Source organism: Schistocerca piceifrons, chromosome X, assembly GCF_021461385.2.
Source record: "Schistocerca piceifrons isolate TAMUIC-IGC-003096 chromosome X, iqSchPice1.1, whole genome shotgun sequence".
NCBI lineage: Eukaryota > Metazoa > Arthropoda > Insecta > Orthoptera > Acrididae > Schistocerca > Schistocerca piceifrons.
The window spans coordinates 183,697,075-183,711,907 of NC_060149.1; the positions used below are offsets into that span (position 1 = coordinate 183,697,075).

Genomic DNA, 14,833 nt, shown 5'->3' on the forward strand with positions numbered 1-14,833 from the left:
ATATGTAATGTCAATAAATGAAAGTCTCTATCGATGAAAGTCATCTATAATGTAACATCATACATTGCTTTGATTTTCTTTCCTCTGGCAGTCTTTTGTGTAACAATTACATCTGCAGCAGTGTAGCCGTCGACACGAACTGCAAGTTATTCAAAAAATTAATGATTTGAAACATTTTTGGGAGGTTTAATTGCTTAAAGTTCACGTGTGTACACTTCGAAACTGACGCTACACGGCAATACGCCCTCTTGCCACGGCTGTATTCGATTATTTGCCGATGATCGTGCTAGGCAGGAAGGGCTGTATAAATCGCTGTTATAAAACGTTTTCTGTACGGCGAAAGTGACTAAATTTAACATTAAAAAAAATCTTTTTAGTGTGCCGTATCAGCAAAAATTATGACAGCACTTTTCTTTAGGTGTATTCTTTATTCGTGAAACATTTCAACGTGTTTTTCAGCATAGCAAATTGGACTATTCCCTGGTAAGTTAATGGTACAACATACAAAATATAAGTACTGCAATTGTTTATAAAACAATTTTTTTCGACGTTGGAGGTAACACTAAAATCTTAACCACCGAGGAGGGGAAGCCTGTGCAGATGATGACTACTATTCCTTTATTAATGTTCAACAGTAGAATTTTTTCTCTGTGTGCAACGTAAGGTGGAACAAGAATACACCAGCGGCCTTAGCACTCCGGAGCGAAGGTCGGGTACCACAAACTTCATCCACATGGTATTCATTTGTCGCTGATAACGTGGTGGGTATGCAAATATGATAAAAAATTATGACAGCATATTATTATCTAACAATAGAAAATTACGACTTTAAACCACTGCAGTGCATTTTTTAAAACAAGTAGTTCAGATACTTCGACAATTTATGTTGAATGATTTTTCTATCACACTGGCATACACTGCTGAAGCTGACAGAAGAGAATTGGTGACACATGCGTCGGATGTCTCAAAGAAAGCCGAAACATGTACCAAGGTTTTCGCTGCCACGACTGCGGGATGTACCCCCTATGATCAGAGGCGAACGCATCCGTAGGATGATGCTAAGATGTCGCTACGGATCTGGTACATTGTTGCTTTTTTTGGAGATCCTTAATATTTACTGTCATTTTGTTGCGTCGTCGAGGTAGGAACCAGAATCGTAAATTGATTATGTACTTGTCTTCTTGTTACATTCAGACGTATTATTCATACATATGCAATAGAACACATTTTGTAGGCGGCCGGGGAGGCCATGCGGTTCTAGGCAGTGCAGTTTGGAGCCGAGCGACCGCTACGGTCGCAGGTTCGAATCCTGCCTCGCACATGTATATGTGTGGTGTCCTTAAGTTAGTTATGTTTGAGTAGTTCTAGGTTCTAGGCGACTGATGACCTCAGAATTTAAGTCGCATAGTGCTCAGAGCCATTTGAACCATTTTGAACCACATTTTGTATGAACAAGATACAAATACAAAAAATTGTCAGAATGCACTGATAGTTTTACATGAAGGTGCAACGTATAACAAGACCTGTGTATCGTGTCTTAATTTCATTAACATATACAGATCGGTGGCAACAAATGGTTCAAATGGCTCTGAGCACTATGGGACTTAACTTCTGAGGTCATCAATCCCTTAGAACTTAGAACTACTTAATCCTAACTAACCTAAGGACATCACACACATCCATGCCCGAGGCAGGATTTGAACCTACGACCGTAGCGGTCGCGCGGTTCCAGACTGTAGCGCCTAGAACCGCTCGGCCACTCTGGCCGGCGGTGGCAACAAACACACCACCAACAACAACAACGAAACAGGGATTTTTTTTATTTCCATTTTACCTTACCATGCTATTATTTTGCTTCATAATAAGTTCAGTAAGGTACAATGATTTTGGGCATTCAGATATATTAGTCACACATATAAAGATGGGGCCATATCTATTGAGTGATACTGCTTTCAGTCCGGAACCGCGCTGCTGCTACGGTCGCAGGTTTGAATCCTGCCTCGGGCAATGATGTGTGTGCTGTCCTTACGTTAGTTAGGTTTAAATAGTTCTAAGTCTAGGGGACTGATGACCTCATATGTTAAGTCCCATAGAGCTTAGAGCCATTTGAACCATTTGATACTGCTTGGGCTCCAAATGAACTATAATCTTTTGATGTAGAAGGCTGTGAATAAGCATATATGGACTGTTGTTGTTGCTGTCATGTGTATATTTGTGTGTGGAATACACTCATAATAATAATTAGAGATAGGTGGATACATGCTGACAGGTATTGAAATTTATTGTCTTGGAGCACTCAAAATTAATTTGCTTTCTTAACGTTAGGCAGGCATACATTTGCATTTCAATCTGTATATTTGTACATATCACGGTATAATTCAGTTGGAGGTGTCTGAATGTGCGCCATTCATTATGTATTTTATGTGGCATATTTACACATCTAACACGCCGTTTCTTGGTATATTTAGATTAGATTAGGTTGTCTTCATGTGTTCACTAAAATAATATGCTGCTCAACTAACATTCTACAGAAATGTCACCCATGAGATGTGCATTCCTGTGTAGTAATCTGATAATAAAGTCATTTTTCCTATAATTAATTAATTAATTCAGAGAAAATTGCCTAACAGCTGGGGGGGGGGGAGGGGGGGGAGAAAGCCCCTTGACCAATGGTGTGCATACTATGCTACGATGCCAATATCTTATATTAAATCTTCTTCTCATAGAGCACCTGGTCCCCTCACTACGGAGTACAGGCCTCGATTGAATAGCAAAAGCGCAGGATTGCTAAATAATAGGGGTACTTTTGAGCACTATATTAATTATGGGTCTCAGCAACACATAAAGTTGTTGATATTATTTATCTGCTTTCATCGTTAACATCATGAAGTTGAATATGCATGGTGTAGTGTGGCTACCAGAAGCTGCTGCAGTGACCAGTCATAAGGTACACCAGTACCTGCGTCTCTCAAATTCAAAGGAGCGACGTGCAATATTTGCAACAACAACAAAAAAAAAATCGCGACATGTGTATAGCAGGGTCAGTGCTGAGGAATGATGCAATCGCGATCACATGGACAGCAGGTGATATACATCGATTCGAGACACTCATCGACGTATTTATGCATGTCATACGCCGTGTGTTATCATATTTGCACATATCATGCGCCATATTACACATTGTCTCTGTGTGTTTGCAAAATAATAATTCATTGCGCAGCTGGTTCAAAAATGGCTCTGAGCACTATGGGACTTAACATCTGAGGTCATCAGTCACCTAGAACTTAGAACTACTTAAACCTAACTGACCTAAGGATATCACACACATCCACGTCCGAGGCAGGATTCGAAGCTGCGACCCTAGCGGTCGCGCGGTACCAGACTGAATGCGCAGATGGCATTGTAGTTTGATAATAACGTTATTTTCTTTAATTCAGAGGAAAAATTGCCTGTGACCATCTCACTGTAGAGTACAGACCTCGAACGATTCCTATTGAACGAGAGCAAATCGGCAGATTGGAGGGAAGAGCTTGATTCGCATTAACCGACCTCCTACACCTTTCATCCTGCTCCCTCTCCTGCTCCTCTCCGCACAGGTGACCTAGGCAAGCGTCACCAGTGACCCTGAATATAATATACACGCTTACACGAGCAGTAACATGACATCAAAGGTCATTTGAAGGTAGTCTCGTTCTCTCCTTGACACACTACTAACGCTCACTTGACCTGAGATGGTGATCCTGTGGCGTCACTCAGGACGTCCAGGCTGATGAAATTATGGCCTTTAAATGCAATCAGATTTGTACTGTAATATGACAAAATATTTGTTCGTACTTTATTTTATATGTAAAGTAAATGTAGGGTGCCTCTACGAGAGTATAATTGTATTATTGTAAGTAATTTCTATTGTGTCAATATGTTCTTTCATGTGGAAGTTACTGCAATGACAGAAACCTGGAAATAAGGTGCCGATTAATAGTAATTAGAACGTTAGCGTCAATAAGAATCATCATCAGAATATGATCGCATCAGGAGTGCACGGAGAATTTTTACGGTGTGCCCACTATACTGTATTTGAATCATCGATGCATAGCAACTGAAATATAATATTGGACGCTAGAAATCATATATGACAATCCGATGACCACCGTTACTTCTACCTGAAAGAGAAGCAACTAACTAGAGAACCTATTGTAACACGCTTAAAAGTGTTGAAGTTTATATTTAATTCAGTCATTTGCATTAGTTGTGAAAGTAATGACTCAACAGGAGTAGAAGGCAGGTAAAGATGAGAGTGTCGGCTTCTCAAAATCTGTGCGCCTGTGTGTTTCTGGCCTGCTGGAACATGATGCATTATGAAGTTTTGGCCGGGTACAATCTCGGCATCGCAGAATACTGCTTTGTGGGGTCCGCGTGGTCCCTAGCCGTGTTACAATAGCGCTGGCGGCCCCAGTAGATAGGATTAACCGCACGAGAAAGCGCTTATCGCTGGTGCATCCCCGGGACAGGTGCACCTGGCGTTAACATGGCTCCCGCGCGCACTCCTGGTCTTGCTTTGAAGACTCCATTAACAGGACGTGCACAGCCTGCTATACACGCTCAGACTTGCCAGCTGTATTGTGTCTAGAATCCGAAGTTCTTACTTGGAGTAAAAGACGGGTGGCTGAGCTGAGTAATAGAACTTTACAAGCCGTTGAAAATCGTCCACGAATAAAGTAGCTGTCAACGGCATTATCTGCAAATAACAGACCATTTTCTTCGTGTAAGAGCTCATTTATCACCTCCAGCAGTCCTCTATATGCCCTGGTGATATGTTTTAGCAGCAGTCTATGATATCGTTAGTCGTATTGGAAAGGGCTCGTTGCAGATTTTAAGTGTCCGTATTTCTCCCTTTTCCATTTCTCTCTCTCCATTGTTCTTACAGTTATCCTCCCGTTGCTTCCTAACATAAAAGAAAGATCCCGAATGTCGTAATCCCTTCCGCCAAAGGCGACACTACCTCTCTGGACATGGTCCTTATCCCAGCTACTTGTTGAAAATATCACAACCAACCACAGGCACAGGTGAGTGTGAAGCAATCTGTATCCTCGACCACATCGTCTTGGAGTGTGTCATCAGACAAGATGTTACAGACCACGACAGGAAAGAACTTCTTTGGAAATACAACGGTCTATACAATAATAAGGAATGATGAACGGTGGCATAAGCTGAACTGCGAGACAAATTGCTGAGAGAGGACCAAGATGACGCCATAACTCCACACGAATAGAAATACCACGGTAGAACACCCATCCAAAACAACCTTCCAGAAGCAGTGAGCAGATGTACCTCGGAGAGGACTGGGAAAGATATTCTGAGACGCTGACAGTTATCTCCCTGTCTCTGCACCTTCGGCGGCACATCAACAGAGCCCCCGTGAATGCTGAGTTTTGCCTCAGCGTGCCGGAGTCTAACTATCCAGCCAAATGAGAAATCTAGCTTTGTTCTGAAAAACCAGCACAGTATTGTAGTGCAGTACTGTAAAGTGTACCGTTGTGTACTACTATAGCAACAATTATAAATTACAAAATTTATATACAGAAAAGCAGCGTAGTACAGTAGAACAGTAGCGCGTGACTTCTGCATTTATAGTGAAGACATACCTGTACACGAAATGGCCCAAGGGTACAATGTAGAATTTAGTTCTCTTTCTTTTAAAGTTATTATTTTTATGTAGATATTTTATATAAATTTTCCTCTTAATTACCACAATGCTTAGTTGCACCAAAACTTTTTTAATTACTTTAAAATATTATGTGCTGTATTCATGCAAATTCGTGTGCAACATTTGGTCTGTTTTCCTAGCAAGATAACTGACTAAAGGAAATAGCAAATACATAAATGGATAAATCTCCCTGTAAATAAATTAATCTCCTTTCTCCTTCCTCTCTCACTCTCTCTCACTTTCTCTCTCTCTCTCTCTCTCTCTCTCTCTCTCTCTCTCTCTCTCTCTCTCTCTCTCTCTTTTCCTCTCTCTCCCTCTCTCTCTGTCTCCTTACCTACCTCTCTCCCCCTTTCTCTGTTAGCTCTCCCCCTCTTTTTTCTCTCTCTTTCTTTCCTATTTCTTCTTCCTCTTTTTTTTCCTCTTTCTCTCCTATTTCTCCTTCTTCTTTCTTTTCCTCTTACTCTGCCTCTCTCTTCCTTAACCTTCTCTTCCTCTTTTTTCTTTTTTCTCTTCATCTTTCCCTCATCTCCCTCATTTTCTTTTTCCCTCCCATTTTGTTTTCTCTGTTTTCCTGTGCCCTCTCTTTCTTTATCTCATCTAACTCTCTCTGTACTTCCTTTTTCTTCAGCTGTTATAGCTTGATTTCCTCCACAGTGATAACTTGAGATGAAACCCCTTCAATGCCCCTCATCTGACAGGCCGTGGCTTCGCTGCATGACCTAAGGAGGATGCCCTTGTTATGACAAAACATTCCATCCACAAGTAAGCAACTTGGTATTGCCTTTGGTTCGGTGCTGGCAGCTACTTGTTTGACGCAAGCTTCCTGGTAAGAGATTATAATCAGCTCGCTGCAAATGTTCTGACTGACTCACAGGCCACAGCTCTCAGTACTGCGCCTAAGTACACAGTGTCACACAGCATCATGCACGCTAACATACACTCTGTGATCAAAGGTATCAAATGGTTCAAATGGCTCTGAGCACTATGGGACCTAACATCTGAGGTCATCAGTCCCCTAGAACTTAGAAATACTTCAACCTAACTAACCTAAGGACATCACACACACCCATGCCCGAGGCAGGATTCGAACCCGCGACCGTAGCGGTAGCGCGGTTCCAGACTGTAGCGCCTAGAACCGCTCGACCACCCCGGTCGGCATCAAAGGTATCCGGACACCCTCAAAAGCCGGCCGGGGTGGCCGAGCGGTTCTAGGAGCTACAGTCTGGAACCGCGCGACCGCTACGGTCGCAGGTTTGAATCCTGCCTCGGGCATGGGTCTGTGTGTGTGATGTCCTTAGGTTAGTTAGGTTTAAGTAGTTCTAAGTTCTATGAGACTGATAACCATAGCAGTTAAGTCCCATAGTGCTCAGAGCCATTTGAACCATTTGAACACCCCCGAAAAACATACGTTCGTCATATTAGATGCATTGTGGTGCCAACTACTGTCAGGTACTCCATGTCACCGACCTCAGTAGTCTTTAGACCTGGTGAGAGATCAGAATGGGGCGCACCGCGGACCTCACGGACTTCTCACGTGGTCAGGTGATTGGGTGTCACTTGTGTCACACGTCTGTACGCGAGATTTCCACACTCCTAAACATCCCTAGGTCCACCGTTTCCGATGTGATAGCGAGGTGGAAACGTGAAGGTACACGAACAGCACAAAAGCATACAGGTCGACCTCGTCTGTTGACTGACAGATACCGCCGACAGTTGATGAGGGTCGTAATGTGTAATACACCATCACACAGGAATTCTAAACTGCATCAGGTTCTACTGCAAGTACGATGACAGTTAGGCAGGAGGTGAGAAAACTAGGATTTCATGGTGGAGCGCCTACTCATAAGACACTCATCACGCCGGAAAATGTCAAACGACACCTCGTTTGGTGTACGGAGTTTAAACATTGGACGACTGAACAGTGGAAAAAACGTTCTGTGGAGTGACGAATCACGGTACACAATGTCGCGATTCGATGGCAGAGTGTGGATATGGTGAACGCCCGGTGAACGTCACCTGCCAACGTGTATAGTGCCAACAGTAAAATTAGGAGGGGGCGGTGATATGGTGCGGTGGTGTTTTTCATGGAGGGATCTTGCACCTCTTGTTGATTTGCGTCGCACTATCACAGCACATGCCTACATTGTTGTATTAAGCACCTTCTTGCTTTCCACTGTTGAGGGGCAATTCGGGGATGACGACTGCATCTTTCAACACGATCGAGCACCTGTTCATAATCCACTGCCTGTGGCGAAGTGGTTACACGACAATAACGTCCCTGCAATGGACTGGCCTGCCCAGAGTCCTGACCTGAATCCTATTGAACACCTTTGGGATGTTTTGGAACGCCGACTCCGTGTCAGGCCTCACCGACCGACATCGATACGTCACTTCAGTGCGGCACTCCGTGAAGAATGGACTGCCATTCTCCAAGAAAACTTCCAGCACCTGATTGACCGTATGCCTGCAAGAGTGGAAGCTGTCATCAAGACAACATCACATTGAATTCCAGCATTACCGATGGAGGGCGCCACGAACTTGTAAGTCATTTTCAGCCAGGTGTCCGGATACTCTTGATCACATAGTGTATCGCGAGAAAATGAGCTGAGGAATCTTGCCGATGCTTACAAACCCGTATGGAAATCACTAACGGATGGTGACTAGCACTTGACTGGTCTCAGTTTACTACAGGCGGAGAGTGAAATGCTATTACTTTATGCGAGTGATTCCATGGAAGCCATTTCTGGGAGACCATTAAGTGAGTTAAGTTTTGAAAACAATCTAGATGGTTCTTTATTACCGTAACAAGACTGGACGTTACTTTACTAGGTTTCAATACAGTGGCTTACAAATCCCCATTTTGCGAAAGAGGCTCTTTGTACCCATTAAGTAGGCACAGTGCGCCGTTCAGTACAAGATTCTAGGACCTGGGCCACTAGACATTTCGTGTAGCATATTTTGTAATTCTGAACCGAAATTTAACAGGGATGAAGAGGTAAAACATGTTAATAAAATATCGGAATTGCTTTCCTTCCTGTTAGTGTAATGTATTTATTACATTGTTATTTGACTGTCGGGACAAGACAGAGTATTATCAACGTGAAACACCAACAGATTCGTGAATGGTGTGACCTATTATTTCTGCGGACAAGTCTCTGGTCAGCTACCTTCTTGCTTGGTTCTTTTTCATTTTGAGTTGATGGTGCTGCGGGATCGAGCGCTGGATGATGTATGACAAAGACTTGCTGTCGGGCTGTCGGCTTGCTGTCCATGTGAAATATCACCGATCGGCAGCATTCTGCGACGGCAGCCGCTCTCAGATTCCCAGACGTACGGCACTGTACAAATAGCGACAAGAAGTATATCCAAGTATTGACGTCAGAGAATGTGTTTGCAAATAAATTTTCACATGGTAAGGTAGTGCAGTTCAGTGAACTTGCCTCTCTGCACGCAAGGATTATAACCGCTGCTGTGGTTGACTAGAAGACATCTCTCTGTTGCAAAAAAAATTTCAGCACATGACTCACTTCAACACGAGACAGTGTCATTAGTTCTTTTGGTTATTTTGTAGTGATTGGTTTTAGCCAACTACATATTTCCCTATACTGGGTTACAGCATGTCTCACCTGGATACTGCCACTTAGTAAGACAGTGTCAATACTTAATACAGGGTGGTTTGAAAACTATAGTTTTATTTTAGATGGTACGCCCTTGCCTTCCACCTAACTCTGAAGCGATTTTCCCTGTCACTTATTCTGAAAGCGTACGGCGTACATTCCGAACCACAGTGCATGTTGACTTCCGTACATTTACACATTACAGCAAGAGCCGAGAAGAGCGAGAGGTGACAGAATAGCTGCTAGGGCCGACAGAGCATTTAACTGAGACCTCTTATTTGTAATCTGACACTTATCCATCTTTTGTTAATGTAAGCTACTCTATACTGCACAAGTCTCTACATCTCCAAACACTACTGCAATCCACATTCTATATGAGTTCGCTTACTGCCTTCGTATCTTGGTCTCCTCATACAACCCAGCGAGGTGGCGCAGTAGTTAGACACTCGACTCGCATTCGGGAGGACGACGGTTCAATCCCGCGTCCGGCCATCCTGATTTAGGTTTTCCGTGATTTCCCTAAATCGCTCCAGGCAAATGCTGGGATGGTTCCTTTCTAAGGGCACGGCCCATTTCCTTCCCCATCCTTCCCTAATCCGATGACACCGATGACCTCGCTGTCTGGTCTCTTTCCCCAAAACAACCCAACCCTCTCCTCATACAATTTTTACCCCTGCCCTCCCCTCCCCCCTCCCCAAACACACACTTCCCTCCAGTACTAAACTGATGAAGCCTTCATGTCTCAGAATGTGTCCTACTAATCGTTCAATCGTTCTGGCAAATTATGCCACAAATATCTTTTATCCCTAATTCTATTTGGTACTTTCTCAATATTCTCTTTCAGAACCATGTTTCAAAACCTTCTGTTCTCGTTTTCTCTGAACTGCTCATAGTCCATGTTTACCATGTGCACGAAGTTATGCTCTAGACAGACACCTTTAGAAAATATAGTTCTAGCACTTGAATGTGTATTTGATGCTGACAAATTTCTCTTCTTCAGAAACACATCTCTTGCCATTGACAGTCTACATTTTACATGCCCTCTAAGTCAGCCATTGTCAGTTGCTTTACGGTCCAAATATCAAAATTCGTCTACTACCTTTAGTAACTCATTTAGAAATATAATTGCCCTAGCATCGTCTGATTCAGTTCCACTACACTCCATTAGGTTTATTTTGAGTTTTTTTTGTTCATCTTAAATTCTCCTTTCACGGAGCTATCCATTCCGTTCAACTAACTCCCAAGTCCTTTGCCGTCGCCGGCAGGATTACAGTGTCATCATAGAACTTCAACCTTTTTCTTTCTTCTCCTTGAACTGTACTTCCTTCTCCAAAAATTTTTAGCTTTCCTTTACTGATTGTTCAGTGTAGCTTATATGCTACAGCTCTGTCTCATTCCCTTCTCCACCACTGAGCCATTATATGCACTTCGACTCTAAAAGCTGCCACCTGGCAGCTGTGTAAGTTGTACAGGGTGATTATAATTAAAGTTAAACTTTCGAACTGCTGCTGAAATAACACCACTGATCAGGATGACGTCAAATTGCAACGGAATATGATCGGAGGAAGGGGAAAACGTACGGCAGAAGAAAAATAAATAGTTACAACATGTAGCAATAGATGGCGCTGTAAGTATTATAATTTTATAGTGCTCGACTATAAATGATAAATGGATAATACAACAATGCCTTAAGTATACGTCTGACGTTAAACGAAGTGTACTATTCAGCGTGCATGGGTGTACAGGTGTGATACAGTTAGTTACGTAAGCCCATCCACCACGGCAAGGTAATGTCAGATCGGATCGGAAAAATCGGTTTTTAATTGTCCTGAGGCCAAAAACCGCATAAAAAGCATTAATCACACCTGTTTATAATTGTCCTGAGTCCAAAAACCGCATAGAAATCATCAATCCAAGTCATATTGGATTATTAATTTCCGTGTGATTGGCGCAAAACATGTTGAATAATCTGTCCACCGTTTTCTGCAAGTTGAAATCGAGAAACAGCATTTTTCACAAGTGACCGAAGTGTTTCCAGGCTCACATTCAGAACATGTTACACAATGCGAGCCTTCAATGCAGCTAAGTTCGCAATCGGATCACTGAACACAACGTCTTTCAGATAGCCCCACAGCCAGAATCACGCGGATTAAGATCAGCTATGGAAATGGCGGCTGATAATTCCAGTATTTCCGAAATGGCACTTCAGCAGCTACTTAACTGGATTTGCATTGTGCGGAGGTGCGCCATCTTGCATAAAAATGATCCATCCATACATCCACACTATTGGAGAGCTGGAATGACGTGGTTGCGCAAAAGACACTCATAGAGATTACCAGTGATGGTACAGGTAACAAGTCGGGAAGCACCTGTCTCTCCGAAAAAATATGGCCCTATGATAAATGATGCCGTAAATCCGCACCACACAGTGAACTTTTCAGAATGAAGTGGTACTGGTTGATTTGCGTGTGGATTTTCCGTTGCCCATATGCGACAGTTCTATGTATTGACATATCCTGTCACATGGAAGTGGGCTTCGTTTCTTCACAATATCTTCCACGGCCAATCATTGTCCACTTCCATGCTAGCAAGAAATTCTAAAGCAAAGGTCTCTCTTGCTCGCAGGTCAACAGGAAGCAACTTGTGCTTATGGGTAATTTTGAATAAATAACAAAGAAGGAAGTTTCGTAGGATTTTACAGACCGTGCTCATGGGTATGTCCAATGTTCGGGCACTTCTCCTTGCACTACACGTTTGTACACCACCACTCGTCTCCTCCTGCACTGCTGTGGCCACTGCTTCCAATGACTTAGAAAAAATTAGTTTCCTCCCTCTATCAGGTGGCACACCAAAAGAACCCATCTTTTCGAATTTCCGAAGCATTTTCTCAAGACCCACGGCAGTCATCGGACCAACTCCTGTTTTCCAACCCTTCAGTGTCCGGAACTTCTGCAGACTGACGTGTGCACAGTCATCATTCTTGTAATACAGCTTTATAAGCAGAGCGCGATCCTGCGTTGAGACACTCATGGCGAACGTCGCAGACGCGTAAGAAGGAAAAGCCGTGTACCCGGCGTGTTTATACTAACTTCAATGGGTCGTGCGCATGACACGTGTTTTCGTTTACTATTCTGACGCGTACCGCGCCATCTGTTGATCAATTTTCACATTATTTTTTTTCCTTTTGCCATACGTTTTTCCACTTCTCCGATAATATTCCGTTGAAATTTGACGTCATTCTGGGCAGTGGTGTTATTTCTACACTCTTTTGACATTTTGACTTTAATTATAATCACCCTCCATATAACCTTTCGGTTGCCGTATTTTACTCCTGACAACTTCAACATTTAAAAGAGTCTATTACAGTTTACACTGTCTAAAGTTATCTCTGTGTCCACAAATGCAATAAATGTATGTCTGCATTTCATTAACCTATCTTCTACGACAAGTTTAAAATTAGTATTATCTCGCTTGTTCCATCATATCTCTGGAACCCAAACTAGTCTTATCCGAGGTTCGTTGATAACAGTTTTTCCATACTTCTGTCGATAATTTGTGTCAGCACAATCCTGAGCTATAAAACTAATAGTGCACTTTATGGACATCTGTCAGCATCTGCTTGCTTTGGAATTGGAATTATTACAGTCTTCTGGAAATCTGAAGGTACTTCCCTGTCTCACAAATCTTGCACATCAAGTAGAGCAGTTTTATCGCGTCTCACCCTCAGAAGGATAGCAGTTGGTTCAGGGAATGTCGTCTACTTTAGGGGCGTTGTTTTGATTTCCTGCATTAAGTCCTGTGTCAAATTTTTATCGCGATATCATGACTCCCATCCTACCTGCATATAATTACTCCTCTCGTTCCATAATATTGCTTTTAAGCTCATTTCACTTGTTTAGCACTATATTTACATAACTTCCATGTTTCAGCTTTCCCCACAGTACTTGGTACTAGTTTTGAATCTGAGCGCTTGATGTTTATACAGCTACTTCTGTTTTCTCCAAACTTCTCTTTAATTTTAATATGGGTGGTACCTATATTTCCCCGAGTTACACATGCTTCCACACACTTGCATTTGTCGTCCGGCCATTTCTACTTAGTCACTGTGCACTCTCAATCTCATTTCTAGACAGACATCTGTATACTCCTTTGTATGCTTCATTTTCAGAATTTTTTATGTTTTCCCTTCGTCAATTAAATTCAGTTTCTCCTGTGACATCCAACGATTTGCAATAGGCCTTGTGTTTTTACCTATTTTATGGTCTCCTGCCCCCACTATTTAGTCTCTCAGAGCTACTCATTCGCTACCTACTGTGTACCCTTCGTCTGTTTCTTTCAATCGTTGCCTAATGCTCTCATTCAAAAAGTCAGTTACCTCTGTATTTTGTTTAATGTATACATGGCCCATCTTCTAATTTTCGTATATTCTTGCAAAATCTTCGCTGTTAATATGCAGTTCATAACCAATAAATTATGGTGAGTGTCCACATCGGCCCCAGAAATATCTTACAGTTTAAAATATGGTTCCAAAATATTAGTCTTACCAGTGCATAATCGGTCTTAAAACTTCCAGTGTCTCCAGGTCCCTTCCACGTATACAGTCTTCTTTCATTATCCTTAAACCAATTGTTAGCAATGATTAAATTATGTCCTGTGCCAAATTCTTCCAGATGACTTCCCGTTTTACTTGTTTTTCCCAGTACATGTGCTCCTAATATTTTTTCCGTCTCTTCCCTTTTTCGACTGTCGTATTACAGTCCGACATCACAATTAAATTTTTGTCTTCCTTGGTTATGTGAATAATATCTTTTATATCATCATGCATTCTTTCAATCTCTTCATCATCTGCAGAGCTAGTTCGCATATAAACTTGTAAATATGTGGTGGGTGTTGGTCTCGTGTCCATCCTGGCTACGACAATGGATCACTAGGCTGTTAATAGTAGCTTACCCGTCTTCTTATATTCTTATTCATTATTAAACCCATTCCTGCATCACCCCTATTTGATTTTCCTTTTACAAATCTGTTCTCACCTTAGAAGTCGTATTCATCCTGCCATCGAACTTCACTAATTCTCACTATATCTAACTTCAAGCTATCCATTTCGCTTTTTAAATGTTCTAACTTACTTCCCAGATTGAGGGATCTAACATTCCACACTCCAACCAGTAGAATGCCAGTTCTGCTTTTGTTGAGGATGACATTCACCTGAGCAATCTCCACCCGGAGATCCGAATGGGAGACTATTTTACCTCCGGAATACTTTATATAAGAAGATGCTGTCATCATTTAACCATACACTAGAACTGCATGCCTCGGGGAAAGTAAGGCTGCACTTCCAGCCTTTCACAGTACCAGCACAGCAAGGCCATGGTGGCTTATGTTACAGTGCAGTTATTTTGTTTGTAACTTCCCCCCCCCCCCCCCCCATGAACCATGGACCTTGCTGTTGGTGGGGAGGCCTGCGTGCCTCAGGGATACAGATGGCCGTACCGTAGGTGCAACCACAACG

General features: G+C 42.5%; 1 protein-coding gene across 1 annotated transcript in view; it reads right to left on the bottom strand.

Annotated features, from left to right (window-relative positions):
- Positions 1 to 3,717: 3,717 nt before the first annotated feature.
- Positions 3,718 to 14,833, bottom strand: part of LOC124722240 (octapeptide-repeat protein T2-like) — a 55,200-nt gene continuing 44,084 nt past the window's right edge. Inside the window, exon 2 of the mRNA XM_047247431.1 lies at positions 3,718 to 3,782. Coding sequence (XP_047103387.1) covers positions 3,718 to 3,782 — 65 coding nt within the window. The remainder of the gene's footprint in view (positions 3,783 to 14,833) is intronic.